Raw genomic sequence first — 27,609 nt, 5'->3', positions numbered from 1 at the left:
AATGTTAAACTTCATTTGCCACCTCTCAGCCCATCTGCTCAACCATTCCAGATCCTGTTGCAGCAGCATAGTGTCAGTAATGTCCTTGACAACGATGCCTACCTTTGTATCGTCTGCAAACTTCGACATTAAACTTGATGTACCATCATCAATATCATTTATGAATACAGAAAACAATAATGGACCCAACACTGAGCCCTGAGGGACTGCACTAATAACATTAGTCCACGATGAGCAGTGTCCATTGATTACCACTCTCTGTCTTCTCCCCCTCAGCCACCCCTTTATCCACAGCAGCAATTTGCCTCCAATGTCACACTGCTCCAATTTGTGCAGCAGTCTTCCATGTGCAACAGTATCAAAAGCCTGTCTAAGATCCAAGTATATAATATCAAAGTTATTCCCTGCATCCAGTTCCTTTGTGACTGCATTATAGTATCCAATCAAATTGGTGAGGCAAGATTTTGATTTGGTAGTTGTTGGCGCATCGGCTTCTGTGGCCATATTGCACCTCCCAAGGTTTTTGCAGTACTTTGATCCAAGCCCGAGGCGGGACTCGAACCCGCGACCTTTGGGTTGCCGGGCAGGTACTTTACACACTCGGCTAGCCCGGTCGGCCGGTCAGGCAAGACTTCCCCTTAACAAAACCATGCTGGGTCCGAGCTATAACTGAAGTCTTGTCTAAATGATCCTGCAGTGCTTCTTTAAGCAGTGCCTCCATTAATTTTCCTGGAACAGAAGTTAAACTCACAGGTCTATAATTGCTTGTGTCAGCCTTTGATCCTCCTTTGTGAATTGGGGTCACATTTGCACATCTCCAGTCTGCGGGTACCTCCCCTGAGTCCAAGGAAGCTCTCATAATTATGGCTAACGGTTTTCTTACTTCCTTTGCTGCCTCCTTTAATATAACTGGATAGATCCCATCCACCCCAGGTGCCTTTCTTGTATTTATCTTCAACAATTTCTCCTCCACTTTACTCTCAGTTATTACAAGATTCTCTAGCTTACTGCCAGAGTTGAATACACCTCTAGTATCCCCTTCGCTGAATAACTCCTCATGTGTGAATGTCGATGCAAAATATTCATTTAGTTTGTTAGCTACCTGAGCAGGATCATCAACAGTTGACCCATCGATATCAAGTGGACCAATCAGGTTCATCCCCTTCCTTCTAGAATTTACATAAGTAAAGAACTCTTTGCTGTTTTTGTTTGCATCCCTTGCCAAAGATTTCTCGTACTCTGCCTTTGCCTGCCTAACCTCCTTTGTAACTTGGTTACAGATCAACTTGTATCTATCATAGGCTTCTGTGTCATGTGTTAATTTGTATGTATCCCATGTATGTTTCTTCTCTGCCATATGCCTCATCAGTTCATCTGACATCCATTTAGGCCTAAACCTTGAACAATATTTCTTAGTTGGTATGTAAAGCCTAGTAGCTTCCAAGATAAGTTCTTTGAATGCTTCCCATTTTGCATTTGCTGTTGGTAACATCATCAGTTGGAGGCGCCTCCGTAGCCAGGTGGGCAGGAGCAGCAGTGCGTAGCACACGCTTCTTGATTAGACCGGGGTTCGAGCCCGTGACCACCAAATACGGAGGATGCGGAAAGGTCAGGGAATGACCACCGCATTATCCGCGGAGCAATATGGCCTTAGTTGCTAATGCTCCTAAAAACCAAACAACAACAACATCATCAGTTGGTCCCACTGTATAGAATTTAAATACTGCCTCAGTCCATCGTAGTCGCCTTTACGAAAACAATAACTCTTCCCTTTACCCCTAATGGTAGTTACCTCTTTGAGTAAATCCCACTTCAGCACACTGTGATCACTGCCACCTAGTGGTTCATTTATCTGCAGATTCTTAATGCATGAAGAATCACTACTGATAATCAAATCAAGAGTATTCCTCCCTCTAGTTGCCTCCCGAACATGCTGATGTAGAAAACAATCATCCAATAAATCCACAAAAGCCTTGCTAGTGTGTGAGTGACCAGCCCCCAAACTCCAGTCAATATCTGGGAAATTAAAATCTCCCATTATAAGACTCTCTGATTTACTGGCCCACTCTATTTCCCTGTACATTTTCTTATTATACTCATCAGAGTCATTAGGCCTATAGCACACTCCTACTCTCAATTTTGATCTCCCAGTGCTTATGTCACACCAAACTGACTCGACACTGCACTGTCCAGCGATGTCCACTGGCTTCACTTCATTGGATTTTATGTATTTCTTAACTAATAGCATAACCCCTCCTCCCTTCCTATCCAGTCTATATTTTCTGTAGACGTTGTACTCCCCAAATTCCAGTTCTGCATTCCTTATATCTGTGTGACACCAAGTCTCTGATATCCCAACAATATCTGCCTTTGATGTTTTGAGCAATACCTCAAATTCATCAAATTTATTTACTAAACTCCTAGCATTGGTGTACATGCAAGTATACATGCACCTATTTCTATTCTTAGCTACCCTAACACAACCCATTTATTTACTTGTACCGCAATGACTCCCAGCAGTCTCTGAAATATCCTGAATCTTGTTTTTCAGGCTTCTGCTCATTTCAATAGAAGCAGTGCAAGAATCTCTTTCACCACTGCCAGTGGCTACTGTTAATCTATTCGTCTTTGTATCCCCCCAAGCTAGCAGTTTTCCGACCCACCTAACACTGCATCGATAGCATCAGCAAATATTCTTGCACCCTTTCTATTTAAGTGTATCCCATCCCTGTAGAAGCAATCTCTCCTGTTAACAAGTACAGTCCAGGCTGAAAAAAATTCTACCCCTTGAGCCTTGCACAATCTTTCCAGGGCCGAATTGATCGACAAGGCTCTCATCATATACTCCCTCCTATCGTGTCTGGTTATAATTGCAGACACTTTCAAATTCAACCCTATTTCACGGCTTTTTTTCAACAGTGACCTGTACTTGTTAAGCAATTCTGCCGGTCTCCTACTCTTGATATCATTAGTGCCAACGTGTACAACTATATCACCTTTTGTGCCCTTAAAAGATGATATCTGTTCTACAACGTCATCAACCTTTGCCCCTGGCAGACATACCCTGGTCCTGTTCCACCTATCCTTTTTACAAAGCATGTTCCCCGTTTCCCTGACAATAGAGTCACCAACAACTACTAGTTCCTTTGAGACCAGCGCATTCTGCCTTGGGGGTTGCCGCTGTGTTTCACGATGACCAAGTGCAAGCTCTGGCGTTGATGTGGGCAGCTGAGAGCTTGATGGGCCCCTCAGTTTAGTTACTTCGAGGGCATCCACCCTGTCCTTCAAGCTCTCATATAGGCCCATAAGAACGCTGAGTTGTTGCCTGATTTCGATACACTCCTTGCATCGCGCACACACAAAGACATCCCCCATGGCAATATCATGTCCCGTACCTGAATGCTCCACAAACATCATGCAAGCTGTGCATTTTAGAAGGCTGTGATTCAGAAGGCAACTGCCCCCCTCAGTTCTCCTCTGAGCCACAGCACTTTCATTAGCTTGAGCCTTTTGTTTTGCTGCTCTGGTCTGAGTCATGATTACTTTTAATTTAAATAAAATTTCAATTTCAGTTTATAACCCTAATTTATCTCCCAACACAGTTATAATGGTATATATATTTTTTAATGTCAAGTATTAACTATCTCCGAGTTCCCTTTATATAACTTCCGTATCAGTTATGTATTAATTAATTATGTTACATTTGTAATCTAAGTCGGTATATGTATTTAGTTAAAGTGCAATTTAAATGCCAACGAAGTTCAACAAGTTTAATAGATTTTACCGATCGCTGAAACTATTATAACCTATACTATACTAACGCTATCTAGGTTCGATATATAACGATCATATGACAAAGATAAAGGCGGGAATTTACGAAAGGTAATCTATGGACACTTAAGTATTAATTAACTTTCAAATCTCGCTGTCTTGATTCAGTATAAACTAACGATCCTTACTAGGTCTATAAGCTACTTACAAAAAATAATTTGATGTAAAAAATATTCAATAAGCGGCTAAATATGGCTAAAAAACTTCTTGTTCAGCGGAGTTGTAACTTGTAACACATGGATTTGATACCCTTACCGATACTTTTATGCAATTACAAGGTCGAGTAAAGAATAAATACACCAGATTAATCAGAAATATCACAAAATAATGCTATACTACTAAATTTAAATCAAAAGTTTTAGAAAAACAATAATTTCAAATCAATAAATAAGAAAAATCCACTTAGCGGCTTTGAACACGTCTGGCCCCTACTAGCTTCGTCAGCAGGCTTATCTAGATTTCTAGATAAGATCACATATCTCTATTAGGGATTACACTGACTTTAAATCTCTCTTGGCATAAGCACATTACAAATATTGCTTCCTATGCACCAAAAAACAGAGTTTCTTTTTCTCTCTCCACAATACTTTTTCTTCTAAACAACTGTTTACTCTATACAAATCCCCCATTAATGTATTGTTCCCCCAGTCTGGTGTGGTACCCCAAAACCACTCTCAGGCACTCCATTCAAAACAGGTCAGTCGGATTAATTATATATAATTAATTTTTATATATATATATAAAAATTAATTAATAATAATAAGAGAAGAGGAGAGCTTACGTGTTTTTTATGAACCTTCGGTGATGACATTGCATTAGCATTAGCATTAGTAGAGGCATTTGATGCAAGAAAGCAAGCTTATGCAGCATCAGCCAAAAAAAAAACCCACTTCCACTTCACCCCTCTGTTCGTTCAAAATACCTGTCCAGCTGAGCCTTAAACTTATTTAGGCTATCAACCTCCACGACAAGGGATGGAAGTCTGTTCCACCAACCAACCACCCGCTGGCTAAAGGCAAATTTCCGCACGTCTATCCTACATCTGTCTTTCCTCAATTTGAATTTATGCCCTCTCAGGTGATTATTCTGAGCTAGAGGAAGAATCCCATCAGCATTGAGCATGCTCAAACCATTCAAAGCTTTATACACCTCTATCAGATCACCTCGCTGGTGCCTAGTCTCCAGACACTGTAATTTGCAAAACTTAAGCCTTTCTTTGTAAGAGCACCCCTTTGTTCCATTCACTAATCTTGTTGCCCTTCTCTGTACTCGTTCCAGCAGCTCTACATCCTTCTTGAAATGAGGCCTCCACACCTGTATACAGTACTCTAGGTGTAGCCTGACCATTGCCTTATACAAGGGAATAATCACCTCCTTATCCCTTCTGGAAAAATTCCTGTATATCATTGACAATACTCCATGAGCTACTCTTGCAGCCCGTCTGCACTGCTCAGAGAACTTCATATCTGCCTGCACAACCACCCCTAAGTACTACCACAGAGTTGATACGTTGCTCTGGGGTTGCTGTTTCCCATGTGTAGTACTTTACATTTGTCAATGTTAAACTTCATTTGCCACCTCTCAGCCCATCTGCTCAACCTTTCCAGATCCTGTTGCAGCAGCATAGTATCAGTAGTGTCCTTGATAACCCTGCCAACCTTTGTATCGTCTGCAAACTTGGACATTAAGCTTGATATACCATCATCAATATCATTTATAAATACAGAAAACAATAATGGACCCAACACTGAGCCCTGAGGGACTCCACTAATAACATTAGTCCACGATGAGGAGTGTCCATTGATTACCACTCTCTGTCTTCTCCCCCTCAACCACCCCTTTATCCATAGCAGCAATTTGCCTCCAATGTCACACTGCTCCAATTTGTGTAGCAGTCTTCCATGTGCAACAGTATCAAAAGCCTTTCTAAGATCCAAGTATATAATATCAAAGCTATTCCCTGCATCCAGTTCTTTTGTGACTGCATCATAGTATCCAATCAAGTTGGTCAGGCAAGACTTCCCCTTAACAAAACCATGCTGTGTCCGAGCTATAACTGAAGTCTTGTCTAAATGATCCTGCAGTGCTTCTTTAACCAGTGCTTCCATTAATTTTCCTAGAACAGAAGTTAAGCTCACAGGTCTATAATTACTTGTGTCAGCCTTTGATCCTCCTTTGTGAATTGGGGTCACATTTGCACATTTCCAGTCTATGGGTACCTCCCCTGAGTCCAAGGAAGCTCTCATAATTATGGCTAAGGGTTTGCTTACTTCCTTTGCTGCCTCCTTAAATATAACTGGATAGATCCCATCCACCCCGGGTGCCTTTCTTGTGTTTATCTTCAACAATTTCTCCTCCACTTTACTTCCAGTTATTTAAAGATTCTGTAGCTTACTGCTAGAGTTGAATACACCTCTGGCATTCCCCTCGCTGAATAACTCCTCATGTGTGAATGTCGATGCAAAATATTCATTTAGTTTGTTAGCTACCTGAGCAGGATCATCAACAGTTGACCCATCAATATCAAGTGGACCAATCTGATTCATCCCCTTCCTTCTAGAGTTTACATAAGTAAAGAACTCTTTGCTGTTTTTCTTTGCATCCCTTGCCAAGGATTTCTTGTAATCTGCCTTCGCCTGCCTAACCTCCTTTGTAACTTGGTTGCATATCAACTTGTATCTATCATAGGCTTCTGTGTCATGTGTTAATTTGTAAGTATCCCATGCATTTTTCTTCTCTGCCATATGCCTCATTAGTTCATCTGACATCCATTTTGGCCTAAACCTTGAAAAATATTTCTTAGTTGGTATGCAAAGCCTAGTAACTTCCAAGATAAGTTCTTTGAATGCTTCCCATTTTGAATTTGCTGTTGGTAACATCATCAGTTGGTCCCACTGTATAGAATTTAAATACTGTCTCAGTCCATCGTAGTCGCCTTTACGGAAGCAATAACCCTTCCCTTTACACCTAATGGTAGTTACCTCTTTGAGTAAATCCCTCTTCAGCACACTGTGATTACTGCCACCTAGTGGTTCATTTATCTGCAGATTCTTAATGCATGAAGAATCACTGCTGATAATCAAATCAAGAGTATTACTCCCTCTAGTTGCCTACCGAACATGCTGATGTAGAAAACAATCATCCAATAAATCCACAAAAGCATTGCTAGTGTTTGAGTGACCAGCCCCCAAATTCCAGTCAATATCTGAGAAATTAAAATCTCCCATTATAAGACTCTCTTATTTACTGGCCCACTCTATTTCCCTGTACAGTTTCTTATTATACTCATCAGAGTCATGAGGCCTATAGCACACTCCTACTCTCAATTTTGATCTCCCAATGCTTATCTCACACCAAACTGACTCAACACTGCACTGTCCAGCGATGTCGACTGGCTTCACTTCCTTGGTTTTTATGTGTTTCTTGTTTCTTAACTAATAGCATAACCCCTCCCCCCTTCCTATCCTGTCTATCCTTTCTGTAGACGTTGTACTCCCCAACTTCCAGTTCTGCATCCCTTATATCTGTGTGACACCACGTCTCTGATATCCTAACAATATCTGCCTTTGATGTTTTGAGCAATACCTTAAATTCATCAAATTTGTTTACTAAACTTCTAGCATTGGTGTACACGCAAGTAAACCTGCACCTGTTTCTATTCTTAGCTACCCTAACACAACCCATGTGTGTACTTGTACCGCAATGGCTCCCAGCAGTCTCTGAAATATCATGCATCTTGTTTTTCAGGCTTCTGCTCATTCTAATAGCAAGAAATTTCCGACCCACCTAACACTGCCTCGATAGCATCAGCAAATATTCTTGCACCCTTTCTATTTAAGTTTATCCCATCCCTGTAGAAGCAATCTCTCCTGTTAACAAGTACAATCCAGGCTGAAAAAAATTCTACCCCGTGAGCCTTGCACAATCTTTCCAGGGCCGAATTGATTGACAAGGCTCTCATCCAGTGGGCATGAAGGTTTACATTCAACAATGCTTATAACCCTGTTCTCTAAGATACTTGTACAGCTTTACTTCACATATTAAGGAATAGCATTTATTTGTGATTGTAACATTCGGTTTTTATTTGTTAGGTTAATGTAATGCTAACTTTTTTGCCTTTGGACTCCTTTTTGGTTCCTACATTTTACCAGCGGAACCCCAAAATTAAATATGATTTTGTTTTATTGTTCTCAATAATAAAGAATGATTCATAAGCAAAAATATTTCTAACCTACCTTCAAAATTGCCCTTCCACTTTTCAAATTATGCAGATTTATAAATAAAATTAAAAATCTGTTTGTCTGTATCTGGCTCTCATCCTATGCAACCTGCTTGATATTTAATTGCTATTTTAACTTCCAGAAATGCTGAAGAGAAAAGGTCTGACTCAACTTACCTCTCAGCAGAATGTGATAGTTTTGATGAAATTAGTTTGATAGCTTATGTCTCTTTTTTTGCTGTGTAATTCATTTGTGACATACATAATGAGCAGAGTCCACCTTCTTACAGTTACTGTTTTTTTTACAATTATCTTTGCACTACAACTTATGTTTTATATTTATTTCTTATAATCCAATTTCTTATAACCCCATCTTATGGGGTGGGCAGTTATGCTCCTGGCATGTCTGAATAAAATGAAAGGGAGATATGCTCCTCACTTATAGGAGAGAACTGGTGGACACAAATATAAAATCTTAAGGATTACGGTATAGTTTAGGGCTAAAGCCTCAGGTTACGTAAATAGTTAATGATGCCAATTTGTAACCACTTATGTAGTTGGCTATGTACAGAAATGATGCAAATGCACTAACTTGTACAAAATCTTAAGGAATAATACTGGCTCTTATGAAATTTACCTTTGGGCAGTGTGTTCAGTCACTGGAATAATTACGTTAGACAGAAAACTTGTGTGATTGAAACCCGCTAATATTCGTAAAATCAGACAAAAGCTAAATTATTGTGATTTTCTCTTGTAGAGAATCTTCATCCTCATTTTGAATTTAATTCAATGTTTTGAATTTAACAAATAAAAATAGAATAATAAATATAATAAATAGGATATTAAGAAATATTAAAATTCTGAAATATTATATTTTAAGTCAGGAAATCTCTTACCTGAAATATATTTTAAGGAATAACTGCATCCACTGAAGATGTAATCAGAATAGATGGAAATTATTTCAAAGACCTGCTTAAAGATGGAAGAACCTTGCAACAAGACAAAGGAATAAGAACAAGCTTTGACCCTAAATCCATGCATAGTGAATAATTGGAAGTATAATGGGAGTTCTCTACAAGAGAAAATCACAATAATTTAGCATTTGTCCAATTTTATGAATATTAGTGGGTCTTGATAACACAAGTTGTGTGTCCAACATGTCTAGTAAAGTTTAGAGACAACAGGATTTCCATAATGTTTTTTATACAGTGGAATAAATTACCTGCCAAAATGGGTGAGGTGGAGTTGGATAGTCACTTATTTGGTGATGGAAAAACTGAGCAATTAGGAAATTTTTTTTATTTTTGGGCAGATGCAGAAAAAAGTCTATTTCCTTATATCATTTAGCTGCTCTAATATTAATACAAAAAAAAAGAAAAGAAAGAATAACTTATAATACCATGTTTTGACATATTGTACAGACTAAGTTTGCTGCATGCCTTCTGTGTAAAAACAAATGCATGCCTTCTTTTGTGGTAAGTTTTTCTTAAAGGTATGGCTTTTGGCTTATTTTAGCTCACTTTGCATTGCTAAGCATTGGAAGTGAGGTAGTATGAAATTTTGTTTTTTTTCGATAAGACTATATTAATTAAGATAACATTTGTTCTTATTATTCACCATTTTCAACAATTTCTTGTCTTTTATTTCAATAATGCTAAATGGTGTATAAAATGAACATGTGTCAGCTCTTGGATTTATTTTTTGATACACCTACTAAAGTATTAAATGAAAAACACATTCTGTTTTAAGAACATTTAGTAATATTTTTATAAATATTGCTAATGATGAAATCATAAGTAGCACAAAATTTTTGGCATATTTAATCATTTGACATTTAATCAGGGATAATTTAATCAGTTTATGATTAAATTATCCTCTATTTCTAATTAAAATCTGATTTCTAATCTTATCTATCTATTTCTAATTAATTCCTTAAATAGTCATGTATACTTGCATTTCGATCAGTTGTGTCCTTAGAGAAGTCAGTAGACAGATGCTGCCTCAGTCTGAATTCTCAAGAAGATAAATTTATATTCCAGTTTTTCTGCAAATATGGTAAGAAAAGTATACATTATTCTTATTTTATTTAGTATTACATTATTTCCTGAAAGTACCATGTTAAGCAAAAAAAAAAGTTTGATAATTGTAGCTATGAATTTAATTGCTGATAAATCAGATTATAGTACAGAGCAATCTTGATATAACACGGGTGTCAGGCACCAACTTAATTTATAAGTTACATTATAAGCGAAGTGAATTATAGCCAAAAATATTTTACCATTTTTTTCCCAGTTTTTTTTAACATAAATACACTTTATTTACTAAATAAATACTTTATTTATTAATGTTTTATGAGTATACAGATTCCCTTTACATTCTACTAATGCACAGTGCTGTTATGAACTTACATTTTTTGAATTCTTTCTGAATTAGTCATATTAGGCGCCAATTCAGCATTCTGATGGGCGTCTGCGAGAGCTTGAGATGTAGGGTAAATTCCATCGAAGAAATTAATATGAGGGGGCCCATCAGGCTCTCAGCTGCTCAGCGCAATGACAGAACTCACTCCTGTGCATCAGGCAACACAGAGGCAATCTCCAAGGCAGAATGTGCTGGTCCCAAAGGAACTAGTTATTGTTGGCGACTCTATTGTCAGGGAGACGGGAAATATATTATGTAAGAAGGATAGGTGGAACAGGACCAGGGTATGTCTGCCAGGGGCACAAGTTGAAGATGCTGTAGAGCAGATATCATCTTTTCAGGGCAGAAAAGGTGATATTGTTGTACATGTTGGAGTTAATGACATTAAGAATAAGAGATCTCTAGATTTATTCAACAAGTACAAGTCAATGTTGAAAAAAAAGTCGCGAGTTAGGGTTAAATGTGAAAGTGTCTGCAATTCTGCCCAGACACGATAGGAGGGAGTATATGATGAGAGCCTTGTCAATCAATTCGGCCCTGGAGAGATTGTGCAAGGCTCAAGGGGTAGAATTTTTTTCAGCCTGGTCTGTGCTGGTTGACAGGAGAGACTGCTTCTACAGGGATGGGATACACTTAAATAGAAAGGGTGCAAGAACATTTGCTGATGCTATCGAGGCAGTGTTAAGTGGGTCAGAAAACTGCTAGCATGGGGGAATACACAGACTAAAAGGTTAACAGTGGCTGCAGGCAAAGAAAAAAGTGATTCTTGCACTGCTTCTATTAGAATGGGCAGCAGACTGGAAAGCAAGGTAATGGAGATTTCCAGGACTGCTGGGAGTCACAGTGGAACAAGTAAATACATGGGCTGTGTTAAGGTGGCTAGGAACAGGTGCATGTATACTTGCATGTACACCAATGCTAGGAGTATAGTTAATAAATTTGATGAGCTTGAAGTGCTAGTCAAGATATCAAAGGCAGATATTGTTGGGATATCAGAGACGTGGTGTCACACAGATATAGGCAGTGCAGAGTTGGAATTTGGGGAGTACAATGTGTATAGGAAGGATAGACAGGATAGGAAGGGAGGAGGGGTTATGCTGCTAGTTAAGAAACACATAAATGCTAGTCAAGATATCAAAGGCAGATATTGTTGGGATATCAGAGACGTGGTGTCACACAGATATAGGCAGTGCAGAGTTGGAATTTGGGGAGTACAATGTGTATAGGAAGGATAGACAGGATAGGAAGGGAGGAGGGGTTATGCTGTTAGTTAAGAAACACATAAATGCTAGTCAAGATATCAAAGGCAGATATTGTTGGGATATCAGAGACGTGGTGTCACACAGATATAGGCAGTGCAGAGTTGGAATTTGGGGAGTACAATGTGTATAGGAAGGATAGACAGGATAGGAAGGGAGGAGGGGTTATGCTGTTAGTTAAGAAACACATAAAATCTAAGGAAGCACATCCAATTGATGCTGGTGGATAATGCAGTGTTCAGTCTGTTTGGTGTAAAATAAGCACCAACAACAATTATGATAACTGGAAAAGGAAAAATGAGAGTAGGTGTGTGTTATAGGCCTAATGAATCTCATGAGTATAATGAGCATTTGTGTAGAGAAATAGAGTGGGCCGGTAAATCAGAATGTCTTATAATGGGAGATTGTAACTTTCCAGATATTGACAGGAACTTGTGGTTGGTCACTCGCACACTAGCAAGAATTTTGTGGATTTATTGGATGACTGTTTTTTGTAGCAGCATGTTCGAGAGGCAACCAGAGGGAGAAATACTCTTGATCTTATTATCAATAGTAATTCTTCATGCATTAAAAATCTGCAGATAAAGGAACTACTGGGTGACAGTGATCACAATGTATTGATGTGTGAATTATTTAAAGATGTAACTACCATCAAGGCTAAAGGGAAGGGCTTTTGCTTTCGTAAAGGAGACTTTTTTGGAGAGTAGTGAATGAGTTGAGCAAGCTGAATGCTGATGGGATTCTTCGTCTTGCTCAGACTAAAAACCTGAGGGGGCCACAGTTTGAAATTGGGGAAAGATAGTTGTAGAATATATGTGCGGAAATTTGCCTTTAGCCAGTGGATAGTTGATTGGTGGAACAGACTTCTATCTTTTGTTGTGGAAGCTAATAGCCTAAATAAATTTAAGGCTGAGTTGGACAGGCATTTGGAACGAATGGAGGGATGAAATGGGAGGGTTTTTTTTTTTTTTTTTTTTTGGCTGATGCTGCATAAGCTTGCTTTCTTACATTGTATGCTTCTACTAATACTAATGTTTTTTAGTTTGTCGGAACTTATGACAAGTATTTTTTCAGTACATAATTCTTAATAGCGAACAAATGCAGTAAATGAAAATATTTACTATTACTCTGATATTCTAATCATGCATCACTGCATTAATGTTTTCAATCATTTTGTTAATTTCTGGTGCTTTTTCCTTACACCAATCATCCAAATTACCTTCTGAGTCAATCCCTATGTCAGTGGCCTTTTGTTTGTTGTTTGTTTTCTCACTGTTCACAGAAACTGCGATTTTTTCCTCGCTCAGGTAATGTCCAACTGAAACTTCCACATCTACCTCAAACCAAGCAACCAGGTCATTTGATCCAAGATTATCACCAATTATGTTACAAGCAGCCTTTGCTCCTTGTTCTGAAAAATTGGTTCTTGATGCTGTCACACACATTCTCTCAGGCATGTCAAGCTTTGCTTTTCACCTGAATGGCAGTTCCGTGGACTACTAGGTAGCATTCTCTACCACTGTCAGTGTGGTACTACACTGACAGTGGTAGAGAATGAAAGGGACTTGGGGGTGATTGTGCAGGCAGATATGAAGTTCTCTGAGCAGTGCAGACGGGCTGCAAGAGTAGCTCATGGAGTATTGTCAATGATATACAGGAATTTTTCCAGCAGGGATAAGGAGGTGATTATTCCATAGTATAAGGCAATGGTCAGGCCACACCTAGAGTACTGTATACAGGTCTGGAGGCCTCATTTCAAGAAGGATGTAGAGCTGCTGGAACGAGTACAGAGAAGGGCAACAAGATTAGTGAATGGAACAAAGGGGTGCTCTTACGAAGAAAGGCTTAAGTTTTGCAAATTACAGTGTCTGGAGACTAGGCACCAGCGAGGTGATCTAATAGAGGTGTATAAAGCCTTGAATGGTTTAAGCATGCTTAATGCTGATGGGATTCTTCCTCTAGCTCAGAAAAATCACCTGAGAGGGCATAAATTCAAATTGAGGAAAGACAGATGTAGGATAGACATGTGGAAATTTGCCTTTAGCCAGCTGGTGGTTGGTTGGTGGAACAGACTGCCATCCCTTGTGGTGGAGGTTGATAGCCTAAATAAGTTTAAGGCTCAGCTGGACAGGTATTTTGAACGAACAGAGGGGTGAAATGGAAGTGGGTTTTTTTTTTTTTTTTTTTTGGCTGATGCTGCATAAGCTTGCTTTCTTGCATCAAATGCCTCTACTAATGCTAATGCTAATGCAAGCTCAGCTTGACATACCTGAGGGAATGTCTCTGATAGCTTCAAGGACCAATTTTTCGGGTCCACTTGACACTCAAGTCAAGTGGACCTATAATTTCAGTGAAGTCCAGTCGGTCTGACAGCCAAATCCTCAGCTTTTACCTTCACAATGGTGGCACTGTTAATAACCCTGGGTATAACTGTGCAAGTACCAAAATATTGCACCTAGTATAATGGAGGTGACCACCCTAGGTGAGAACCAATGTAAGCAGGGTTTGAAGTGTGGCACCTACACGACACAGAAGAATGCTGCCTCTCTTGTGTTACCAGGCAGTACTAGGTGGTAGATGACTCTCATCAACTAGTGCAGTACCACCGCTTTGCTTATTGGAGGCTTGAAGTAGTGGAACCCATGTTTAGTCTCCAGAGCAAAGCTCCGCCAACCTCCCCATCTCTTCTATCATGCATTATGATTGATGTCTTTTGAGATTATGATGACATCATGGCAGGTCCATCTTCCTTACATTTATAGAGTACAGTTCTAAAACAGTATTTTCAAGCCGGTTACTAGATTGTCCACTGTACTGAACCTATTTGCAACTCTCTAGGATGCTTCCAAATCAGCTAGTGTATAATGTTGCTGCCTCTATTCTACCAAATGGTGACTGGAGGGAGTACAGGTAGTGTGTGTGTGTGTGTGCAGGCGGAATTGTCGAGGCTACGTTTTGTCAAAGAGCTGGGTATATTCTTGCTATGTATATGCCATATCCAAAAATTTCACTGCTTGTCAGCTTACCTCCCCACCATGAATTATCAAATTAATAGAACAAACTTATCTGTGAAAAGATCTAAATCTCCCAAACACTTCCTATTTCATTGCATAGATATACATGGTCTCAATTCCAATCTCAGTGATGTCTATTTCTGCTTACAGTCTGCCAAACCCATGTACTTTTTCTGACAGAATCCCAGTTATTATTTGATTCAACCACTGGTCATATCAGTTGTCTGAATTATTCACTGTATGATTCCTTTCACTTCAAAGGTAGTACTTGTGCATATGTCTGTCCTGATATTACCTGTCAGAGACTTATTAATTTGGAATCTCCTCATTTTGATCTTCTCTGGCTTAAAATCTCTCTCTACCACATTTCATCAAATTCATCTGTTGCCTCTGTCGTTCTCCCAACTCCACTAACCACTTGGAACTGTTCTAAAGTTGACTTTCTGCAGTCCAACTTTCCTAATAGTGAGGTAATTTTCCTTGGTGATTTTAATGTTTACAACTTTAGATGGCTTCCATTTTCCTAACAAATAACCTTTCTAAGTAAATGGTTGAGGTGAGTGGCCCTTTAAGCACCTCAGATCACAACTTGATGATGGTCTCTTCTCCAGTGGAGCCTTTATCTTATCGCCATTTCCTGTGTTGTTTGCATTACAGGAATACAAAATTTGATGATCTGCAAGATTTCTTTTCTTGATTTCCTTGGGTCAGATTACTGTTTTGAATTCTCTGATGTCATTGTCTCCTTAGATTGTGTCAGTGAAATTACTGTTGTAGGGATGAAATCCTTTATTCTACACTCTACCTTAAAATCTTGTCCTTTATCTAAACCTTGGTTTTCCAATAAATGCTAAGGCTGGTCAAGATAAGTGTATTACATATTGCAATTGTCTTGTATCTAAATCTTCAGCTTCATTTTCTGCTTACACCAAACAATTGTAAAGCAGTTATTAATCATTCCAAACTACATTTTAAAGGCCTAAGAATGGAAAACTTGCTTCATGCCCAAATGGTATTTGAGCATTCTAGTCTCTTGCCAAAGCTAATGGCCACAATTTTTGTCCATCTCTATTCCCACCTCCATTAAAACCAGATAGTTCTATTGCCACTTCAGCCAAAGATAAAGCTGTAACCTGCTAGCATCCTACTCTTCTTCTAACCCATGTATTGATGACCTTGGTAAACCAGCTCCTACCATTCCCAGTACATTCAATGCCTCCTATGGTCTTCTGTCAAAAGGATGTCAGAAGGATTTTGAACAATCTTGATGCTAAGAAAGCTCCAGGTCCTGATAGTATTTCTCCACTTGTTCTTAAAACCCGTGTTCCCAATCTTACCCCTCTTCTGTGTTGCTTTTTTCATTTTCTTATTCCACAGGTGCTTTTCTTCTGCTTGGAAATTTGCTCATATCCAGCCAGTTCCTTTTTAGGAACTGGCTGGATATGAGCAAATAAAAAAGGGTGACAAATCACTCCCATCCAGTTATTGTCCCATTGCACTTACTTCTACTCTTTCTAAATTTATGGAGACATCAATTAACCACCAATTCTTAAACTATCTAGAAACCTAGATATTTTATTAATGATCGCCAGTATGGATTCCATCACTCTCGACCCACTTGATATTCTGGCTTATGTTACCCATCTGTGGACAGATTTAGTGGAAAAGTTTATGAAAATCAAGCAGTTACTTGTGATATTTCAAAGGCTTTCAATTTTTTTTTTTTTTTTTGCATAAACGATACAAAGCTAAATAAGCTTATCATTGATCTTATGGTTTGCCAAATGTTTTTTGTAATTTGGTCCAGTTTTCTCTCTGACCGCTTACTGCAGGTGTTGGTAGATGGCTCTCTGTATTCTAACTTCTCCACTAATGTGGGTGTTTCCCAAGGTTCATTTCTTTTTCCAGATCTCTTCCTGTTGTATATTAATGACCTTCTTCCATTGACTGTAAATCCTGTCCATAGTTTTGCTGATGATAGCACATTTTATTCCACCTTACTATTTTGTAAAACTTTGCCCTGCACAAACAGCTTCAATTATCAATATCCACTATCAATTCCCTAAATGCTGATCTCCAGATAATTCTCCAGTGGGACAAAGTTAATTAGTTCATTTAAATCCTTCTAAAACTCATTCCTGTCTTATATCTCTCAAAAAGGATTCTTCTGCTCCAATGCTTATCATTGATGACACTCTGATTTCTAGAGAAGATTACATATCTCTATTGGGATTATCCTGACTTCTGATCTCTCTTGGCATAAGCACATCACAAATATTGCTTCCTCTGCATCTAAAAAACTGGTTTTACTCTTTTTCTCTTGGTGTTATTTTTCTTTCAAACAGCCGTTCACACTGTACAAATCGAAAATCTGCCCTGCCATGGAATATTGTTTCCACATCTGGCTCGGTGCTTCGAAAACCTCTTTCTCCAGCTTCTAGATTCCATTCAAACAAGGGCAGGTAGGTTAATTAATGACTTATCTCTGAGAAAGCCTTTCCACTCTCTGGTCATAGACACTGTTTCTGCTGCATGCCTTTTCTATAGATACTTTCATAGGCACCTTCTATCTTTCTTGGTGATTCCCTTCTACTTCTCTCTCTCTCTCTCTCTCTCTCTCTCTCTCTCTCTCAGGATAACTCGGGGAATTTTTTTTTTTGGCTGGTGCAGCATAAGCCTCAGTCTTCCTTGCACCATATAGCTAATAATAAATAAGGAAGAAAACGGCAACACATAAAGTGGAGCATTGAAATGAATACGTACATCATGCAAGCATACTATGAAATAACTAGGCTAGAGACCAATATAACAATGTACAGGTTGTGACTACATACCAAGTGGTTGGAACAATACCTGGATATTCAGGTCACCGTACAGCAATTAGTGGACCAAAGAAGGACCATCATCACGAAGAACCTAATAGCTCCTGCCATCTTGGAAAAAATCAAGCAGGATGTGAGCAATCAACTACAAAGCACAAAGAATATGGTCAATATGGAACCAGAGGAGGAACAGCATACCATGGAACCAGAGGAGGAAGAGCAAGAAGAAATACAACCCAGAGTAGCTGAAGTGAAAAGAAAATGAAGTCATGATATCCAGAATATGACGAATGGAAGAAGGCCCTAACAGAATTAAAAGTAATGGACCCCACAAGAACCCACGCAATACCTAACAGAGGCCAAATAAAATCCTGTGGAGAGTAACAGACCACCTCAATCGGCAAATAATGCCACATTACCTTGACAACAATGGTGCAACACTGGAGGCTATCCATGCAGCCATATACTGTGCTGCCATAGCAGCCACTAGGATTAATGGAAAAGAAATGAGAGACCAGCAGCAGAAGAACTGAAAACAGAAACCAGCAGCAGAAGAACTGAAAACAGAAGGAACTGCCAGCTTGAGAAAGAAGACTTTAGCAGAAGATAGAATTGAGAGTCAAGATAGGTCAGTTGATTATTAGCAACAGGATAATAGAAGTAAGAAATTGATTGGAAAGGTGAAGAGCATCCTCAAGAGAGACAGCAAACATGAGACCAGAAATCAGAGAATAGGAGAATACTTGGACACACTGAAGCAGAACCTCCTTGCACTCAGCAAAAGACTGCACTGATACAAAGAGAGCCCCCAGAGGAAAATACACAACCGAATCTTTGATGAGGACCAAAGAGCCTTCTACAGGAAACTGGGTGAAGATGAGAAAGCAGGAAACGGACCACCCGAGAAGAAGACAATTGAGGAGTTTGGGGAAATATCTGGAGTAGTGAATTAAGACATAACAGCAGAGCATCCTGTATAGAAGTAGAATGGAAGAAAACTAAGGACATGCAAGAGATGAGAGAGTGGGAGATTTGAGAAGAAGAAGTAAAACGGTCGATCAGGAACACCCACAACTGGCAAACCCCAGGAATTGATAACATCTACTGGTACAGGAAGCTCACCTGCACACACACACACACACACACACACACACACACACACACACACACACACACACACACACACACACACACACACACACACACACAAGCACCTAGCAGAGCAGTTCACTTGAATGGTGAGACAATCCCGAAGTTTCTCACTGAAGGTATCACATATCTGAAGCCTGAAGACGAAGATACAAGAAATCAGGTGAAATACAGGCCAATCACCTGCCTCCCAACGATGTACATGATCCTGACCAGCTGCATAACTAAGAAGATATCAGACCACTTACAGAGTCAGAACATAATGGCCAAACAGCAGAAAGGATGCAAGGAGCAATTAACCATAGATGCCACAGTTATGGAGCAAGCCTACAAGAAGCACTGCAACCTATACATTGATTACCGCAAGACCTTCAACTCCATACCTCATAGCTGGCTAATAGAGACCCTGAAGATCTAAAAGGTTAATCCGACAAACTTCCTAGGAGCAACAATGGCGAAATGGAGTACCACCATTAAGGTCGAGAACATCACAATCAGGCCAATCCCCATTAGAAAAGGAATCTTTCAGTGAGATGCTTTCAGCCCACTGTGGTTCTGTCTAGCACTCAACCTGCTATCCACCATGCTTAACGGCAGCAAGTATGGATATAACCTCAAAGAAGGAAGAAAGAACCTGTACACCCTACCCACCTGCTGTACATGGATGACATCAAGCTCTACATGGCAACCGAGATGCAACTCCAACAACTACTTCAGATCACTAAAGAATTCAGCAAGGACATCGGGATGGAATTTGGTCTAGACAAATGCAAGACCCACACACTGCACCAGGGAAAATTAGTTGGCTGAAACTACCAGCTGCTGACTGGTAAAGAGATCGAAGCTATGACAGAAGGAGAGACCTACAAATACATAGGAATGATGCAGGCTTAGCAGTTAGAGCACAAGGAAATCAAGAAGTGCCTGACTGAAAAATATCATCAGAGACTCAGAAACCTGCTGAAAGCAAAATTGAACGGAGGGAACACAGTTAAAGCCACGAACACCTATGCAGCTCCAGTTCTAACATACACCTTCGGGGTCATAGATTGGACTAACACTGAGCTAGAAGATATCATGCGAAAGACAAGGACAATGATGACCAAGAGCCGCCAGCACTACCTGAAGTCAGCAGTGGAGAGACTAACAATAGCTCGGATAGAGGGAGGAAGGAACTTGATAGAGCAACAGAAAACAGCTATAGTTAACATGAAGGATTACTTCGAGAACAACACAGCACCACTCCACCCAGGAAGGAACAACACAGAAAGATAGATAAGTGGTATACCCCACTCAACCTAAGCGAGGAACCCCCTCCTGCCAGACGGCACAAGAAACAAAGTTAGAAAGATGGGCAAAGAAGACACCCCATGGCAGACACCACAATGACCTCCATAAAGATCGCATCAATAACATTGCTTCCAATTCATGGTGGGACGCTCCTCCCTGAGACTGAAGGATTCATGCTGGCCATCCATGACCAGGTAATCAACACAAGAAACTATAGAAAATTCATCGCAAAGGAGCCTGGAATGTCAGATGACACATGTCGACGATGCCACGTGGCCTCAGAAACGATCCAACACATCACATTTGCACTGTGGGGTGCAAGGTGATCACCCAGACTGAATACACTCACAGACATGACCAGGTAGCCAGGATAATACATCAGAAGCTAGAAAGGAAATACCATTTGACCAAAGAAAGTGTACCATACTACAAGTATGAACCCCAGGCAGTACTAGAAACCCGAATCCACAAGCTGTACTGGGACCACACCATAATAACGGATAAGACCATCCGTTATTATGGTATGGTGTGGCACAACAGACCGGACATAACCCTTGTGGACAAGATGGAAAAGGCTACCACTGATTGTCATAGCAGTGCCGAACACTAGCAATGTCCAGAAAACCCATTAGGAAAAAATTAGGAAGTACACAAATCTGAGACATGAGTTCAAGGAGATGTGGAATATGCAAGAAGTATCAACCACCGGTATGGTGCCAAAGACTACATAGCAGCCTAGCAGCAATAGGTCTCCCAGAGAACACCTACAAGGAACTCCAGAAAGTCACAATCCTGAACACCTGTAGGATAGCCAGAGATTTCCTCGACCAACAGTAACACCAGACATTACAACCACCCTGTGTACTTGGTAGCAGTACCCATCACGGAGTGGAATCCCCCAATCAGGAGAAATAATATAAGAGCAACAACAATAATAATAAGTTCTGCTCTCTCTTTCAAACCAGTCGAAAATGTGCCACAACCAGTCAACATTCTTTTACTGTTCAACTTCAAACTCACAGAATCAACTTTTATTCATCTTCATTTATTCATTCAACTTCCCTTTTCTTTAACAATATCCCTTCATACGTTTTCCCTGAAAATTATAATCTACACAAAATCAAGTCTAATGTCAACAAGTATCTTCTTTCAACTTCTCAACCTTCAAAACATGCATGGTACTAAGTACTATAGGTTCTAATATCTCTTGTGCTTGCTTTTTTTATTAAAAAAAAAATACTGCTAATTCAAGGTTATTATTAATGATCTCATCTTTTTAATACATTTTTTCCAGCTGTTTTTGTTGCTGTTGAGTTTACTTTCTCCCACACTAATCCAGTATTGTATGCGACATTTTTCAGTGTTAGTATTTTCAGAAATTCTACAACGTCATTTTCTGACTTCACAACACCAGCAAGTAGCTCACCACAATAGTAGGCCATGAAAGCTCAAATTATGCCCTGAATTATGGACTGAAGCCCCAACTCTGATCTTACCATCTTTCAATTTCAGGACATCAGCCAAAGTGTCAGCCGGGCAGGATCCAACAGTAACAGAGCCTTTTTTTTTCAAGTTTTTTTGGAAGCAAGTGGTATCTCACTGATGGTACAAACTCGCTTTCAAAACACAAAGCAAAAATATCACTGGTCATCCAAGCATTGGAGATATTTATATAAATCACAGCTAGAGATTTCATGTTGATGTACTTAAAGCACTTCAACTTTTTTCAATGCATAATGGCTTTAACTTGTGACTTTCAGTCTTGTTTGCACACAGTTACACAGAACTCAGAAATTTTTTTTTTTTTTTTTTTGCCTGGTGCAGCAAAAACCTCAGGCTTCCTTGCACCCTGTGTCTAATAATGATAATGATAATTCTCTTTTTGTTAGTTTTCATGCCTGTTCTGCTGGGTGCCTTTTTAAGTTATTAAGTTTTAAGCGAATTTCATTTAGTTCTCCTTGTGAAGTGAACTAACTGAAATCATTCAAAAAATTCTGCTGGATCTTTTTTACATAGCTATCAGCAAAATCCTCTGTGAGATGTTGAGCATCATCTGTAAACAGCTGAATGGAGCCAGCTATGCTAACTCAGTTTGTGGAATTGCTGCAACACAAAACTGGCTATAACTTGGAAACAAGGCAAAATCAGACCTATGTTTATGTGAACTTCGTATTATTGTGAGATATAGAATTCTATTGTAAATAAGACTAAACAATTGCTTAGTTTTAAATTTTTGCTTAAAACAAGCTTAGTATCAGTTTTTTGAAAGTAACATCAATTTTTGAAGGCAATAGTCCTTGAATGTTAAGAAGGCTAGTAACTGATGTGATTCATCCAGTGATGTTAAATTAAATTGGAGCACAGTTTGCCAGTCTGCTGCTAATTATAATGGCTGTATAACACTGTTCTTAGGTGAAGACCAGCAGATTGAGATATGCAACTGTTTTCCCAGTTTTCAAAGTTTGTTTGGTTGAACTAAGTCATTACAAATATCTAAGTTTAATTTCTGTGGCAGGGAAAATTGTGGAATCAATGGATAAAGATGTATTATAGGAATTTTATAAGGAACAGAGCATGGGTTTGTTAAAGTGAGATCATATCTGATTAATCAGACAAATTTTGAGATTGTCAGAATAGAACTGGATGCAAAGAATAATTTTGAAGTGGTGCATTTATACTTTATTAAGTCTTTTGGTACTGTTTCACACAAATATTTGTTTTATAAATTGTGTATAAATTGGAATTATGTACCATTAGTAGGTAAGCACTACAGTGATATTAAATATAGTTAAATCATAGACAGAAAAAGGACTGCTTTGAGTGCACTGGGCCTCAGGTGTGGTCGACAGGTTTCAGTATCTAGGCCCTTGTTTCTGTTATTTATTAATGATATTGTTGAAGGTGTAACAAGTTTGGTGTCATAGTTTACTGTTATTAGCAGCAATTTTTGTTAATAATATTTATAAAATATTTCATAATTATGTTTCAAAATTAGTATTTACTGTTTCTGTTTAGGATTGTCCTTAGCATTTATTTAAAGCAAATTAAACAAAAAAAAAAACAAACAAAACAGGTGTATTGAAGTAAACATGGTTATACACCTTTGCATTTATTAATTGCATTGAACTAGAATACATTTTTGTATTAATTACCAATGCTTATATTTAGGTGTAGTAAAAACATATCATCTTTCAACAATTGAATGTGACACAATTCAAGCTGCATTTCAAAAGGGTTCTTGTCAGAATCAGATTGTTGCTCCATCAAGGTAAGTTGAAAGTTTGAATGTATTCAGTTTGGAGGAAATTTTTATTTATAATCAGTAGAAAAATGCTAGCATAAAACTGCAGTTATACAGAGGCCTCTTTTGTCAAAGAAAAAATACTCATCTGATGTTTTTTATACTTCAAACTAATAACATTCTGAGCATAGGCAATATTTATCTTGAGATCTGCTGTTGGAACTCAGTGAAAGTGATATTTGATAATTTCTTTCAGACTATTTTATTCAAAGAATTTGTTTCTAAAGTTGGAACAAAAATGTACTTGTTAACATGCCTTTTTTTTTTTTTTAAATTTTTTTAATGGTACCTTAAACATGAAAGGTATTACAACCTATAATACTTAGTACCATGCATGTGTTGAAGGCTGAGAAGACAGAAGATCCGCTTGTCAACATTAGGTCTAATGTTGACTACCTTGATTTTCTTGCACGTTGTAAATTTTGAGAAATACAACTGAATTAAGGTTGTTTCAGAAAACAGAAGTAGAAGGAATAAATAAGTAAGACTTTTTAGAGTTAGTCAGTGAATGATGCTCACTGGTTGTTGCATGTGTTTGAACTGGTTTGGAAAAGAAAGGCAGCATTATATATGCCAATTCAGAAGAATAGTGCCCATGGAAGGTGTTTATAAAAAAGGTGCAGCAGAAATTTATTGACTATGAGACTGAGAGTGGAGAGAATTTTTAAGAGATAGGTCATTAATTAATCTGACTGCCCTCTTTTCAATCGAGTACATGCTTAAGGGAGGTTTCGAGGATGTCAACCTGGATGTGGGAACAATATTCCATGGTTGGAGGGAGTAATCATTTGGAAGAAAAGTAATGTCAAGAATCAAAAACAAAACTCAGGTTTTTTTTGATGCAGAGGAAACTATTTGTAATGTGCTTATGCTAAAAAATTAGAAGTCTGAGTAATTCCTAATAGAGATACATGGTCTTGTCTAGAAATCCAAGTGCCACTGAAGATGAGCATAGGAGCAGTAGATTCTTTTTTATGAGAAATAAGACAGGCCTGAGTTTTAGATGAAGTTAACTAAGTTTACCTTGCCCTATTTTAAAATTACCTGGAGATTAACATTTAAGAAATTGGTGATAGATATTCAAGAAGTTGAGGGTTTGGTGTAGAAGTTGACAAGAGAAGAGTTGTTAAAGTACAGTGCAAGATTTCCTTGGAAATCCCACCCACAGTCATGCTGTCTTCAGCAAAACTATGGATAGGATTTGTAGTCAGTGGAAGAAGATCATTAATGTAGAGGAAAAGAATAGAAGAAGGAACTGAACTTTGGGAACACCAACATTAGTAGAGAAGTTTGATGACTAAGAACCATCTATCATTACACCACTCAGTAGTCAGAGAGAAAAACTGGTTGTCCAATTGCAAAAAAAACATTTGTCAATCCATAAGGTGGGAGTCTGTTTATGCCAAAAACAATCAAGTCTTGACAAAACTTTGACTTAATATTTCTGAAGAGGTGGTAACAGCAACTGTTTGAGTTTCAAACAGTTGCTCATAACTCAAACAATTTTCTAATGCTGATTTCAAAAATGACTTCTGTTTATTTCAATCACATCAGGTTTTTTCAAAAATCACAAAAGAAAATTTGATTTTTTGCAAACTTTCATTTTTTGGCAATCTGTGCACTGAAATAATAACAAAATACTACTTTTACTAGACTTTTATATTTAGATACATTTTGAAAACAACACTATTAAAAAGGGCAGTATGGTAAAAAGTCCACTAAACACTCGCCTCTCATTTTAAAAACTGATCTATGATAAGTCTGATTTTTGTTTATTTGATTTTCTTATAGATCCCTCTAATTTACAGTTCCTCTTCAGCATCCAGCAATAGTCAGCCATCATGTTGAGATTCCACTTTCCCTGGTACTTCATCTTCATGTCTTTAATGTCCTGGTGAAACCTCTCACCCTTTTCTTCACTAATACTTCCTAGATTTTGTGGGAAGCAGTTGATGTGGGAATATAAAAAATGTACCTTGATATTGATGTTGCAGTCCAGTGTCTTGAAGTTTGCCATTATATTTTCAACTATATTCTTGTAGTCTGAATCCTTGTTGTTCCCTAAGAAGTTCTCAAAAACAGACCTGAAGCTAATCCATGCCTATTTTTCTCTTTTATTCATAGTTCTATCATGAGGAAAGACAGTTGAAGAATAAATGTGCGAAAATTTTCCTTTAGCCCTTGGGTTGTTGATTGTTAGAACAAACTTCCATCTGTCATTGTGGAAGTTGACAGCTTAAATAAATTCAAAACAGAACTAGACAAACATATGGAGTGAATGGATGGGTGAAATGGGAAGGTTTTTTTTTTGGGTGATGCTGTATAAGCTTGCTTTCTTGAATCATATGCCTCTACTAATGCTAAAAGCTCAGTCCCTCATCATTTTGTGAATTTGTGGTTCAACAAAATACCTTGTTTTAGCTTCTCTTGGGTAATCGATGGGAATTTAGTACAAAGTTAATTGAAGCAGGGACCTTCCTGAGTTAAAGCTTTCACAAACTGTTTCTTCAAATCCAGTTTGATGTGCAAGAGTGGAAGGAGGATAGTTTTGCGGTCTACTAGTGGTTTATGAAATTGTGTTTCATTCAAATGCACTGGGTTTCATTTCAAAATAAGCACAATACACATTTTTTACAACTTCTGTAATACCCTGTTTTTTCTTGAGGACTACATAATTTCCACAGATATAACAAGATAAGTTTTGGATTGATCAAATGCTTGAAGACATTTTACTGACTTTTCAGCACAAATTTGACACAATAACCTCAAAAATAAACTGAGCTTACACTGATAAACACTGCTGTATGGAGCTCCCATGATCCAGAAACAAATGACCGAAGGCAGTGTTGCCAACATGTGACGATTTAGTTTAAAATTCCTAGCATTTAAACTCCTAACTTAATACGTTCAATAATACAACTTGTGACATTAACTTAAGTGACAATATGTGAGAATGCAACCTCAGAATAGTTTGCTATAATTATTGTAATTATGTATATAAAAAAATCAAACTTTATTCTGCATGTTTTCATTTCCAGTGCAATGCATACGTCATGGCCCGTATAGTTTATTAAAAACTAAAAAAATAAATTATGCATTTTCAACTCCCAATTTCTGTTGCTGATAGTCTAGAAATACAAGCCAAAACATTGTTCTTTCTCTCCTGTCAATAAATTACTAAAGGCCAGTCTCCTTGTCAGTTGCAGTTTCAGAATATCAATGAGAGAAAGGCACAGAGACAATACACCATGAATTAAGGCAATGGTCAGGCTACATCTTGAGCACTGTATACAGGTCTGGAGGCCTCATTTTAGGCTGGATGTGGAGCTTCTTTAGGTGTTTAAGGCTTTGAATGGATTGAGCAAGCTCAATGCTGATGGGATTCTTCCTGTTGCTCAGCCCACACAGCCTGAGCACAAATTAAAATTGAGGAAGGATAGTTGCAGAATAGATGTGTAGAGGTTTGCCTTTAGCCAGCAGGTGGTTGATTGTTGGAACAAACTTCTGTATGTTGTTGTGGAAGTTCATAGCTTAAATAAATTCAAGGAAGAACTAGACAAACCATGTAGGGAATGAATAGGTGAAATGGGAGGTGTCAGGTTTTTTTTTTTTTTTTTTTTGCTGATTCTGTATATGCTTGCTTTCTTGCATCATTTGTTACTGTGTTAATGCTAATATCAAAACAAGTTGTTATGGGCACATATGAGAGCTTGAAGGACAGGGTGAATGCCCTCGAAGGTTTAAAAGTGAGGGCCCATCAAGCTCTCAGCTGCCCACACCAATGCCTGAGCTTGCACTTGGTCATCATGCAACACAGCGGCAGCCCCCAAGGCAGAATGCGCTGGTCCCAAAGGAACTAGTAGTTGTTGGTGACTCTATTGTCAGGGAAACGGGAAACATGCTTTGTAAAAAGGATAGGTGGAACAGGACCAGGGTATGTCTGCCAGGGACAAAGGTTGATGACGTTGTAGAGCGGATATCATCTTTTAAGGGCACAAAAGGTGATATAGTTGTACACGTTGGCACTAATGATATTAAGAGTAGGAGACCAGCGGAATTACTTAACAAGTACAGGTCACTGTTGAAAAAAAAAAAAATTTGAAAGTGTCTGCAATTCTGCCCAGACACGATAGGAGGGAGTATATGATGAGAGTCCTGTCGATCAATTCGGCCCTGGAAGGATTGTGCAAGGCTCAAGGGGTAGAATTTTTTTCAGCCTGGTCTGTACTTGTTAACAGGAGAGACTGCTTCTACAGGGATGGGATACACTTAAATAGAAAGGGTGCAAGAATGTTTGCTGATG

At 38.5% G+C, this 27,609-nt stretch overlaps 1 protein-coding gene across 1 annotated transcript in view; it reads left to right on the top strand.

Moving 5' to 3' along the window:
* The window catches only part of Rad9 (cell cycle checkpoint control protein Rad9), a 237,637-nt gene that overhangs the window by 74,767 nt on the left and 135,261 nt on the right, over positions 1-27,609 (top strand). Inside the window, exons 5-6 of the mRNA XM_090384423.1 lie at positions 9,991-10,105; positions 23,174-23,273. Coding sequence (XP_090240549.1) covers positions 9,991-10,105; positions 23,174-23,273 — 215 coding nt within the window. The remainder of the gene's footprint in view (positions 1-9,990; positions 10,106-23,173; positions 23,274-27,609) is intronic.

Source organism: Mastigoproctus giganteus, chromosome 1, assembly GCF_048544385.1.
Source record: "Mastigoproctus giganteus isolate SK-2022 chromosome 1, ASM4854438v1, whole genome shotgun sequence".
Classification (NCBI taxonomy): Eukaryota; Metazoa; Arthropoda; class Arachnida; order Uropygi; family Thelyphonidae; genus Mastigoproctus; species Mastigoproctus giganteus.
The sequence above is the reverse complement of the archived record's forward strand: the minus strand, read 5'-3'. Positions and strand labels throughout refer to the sequence as shown.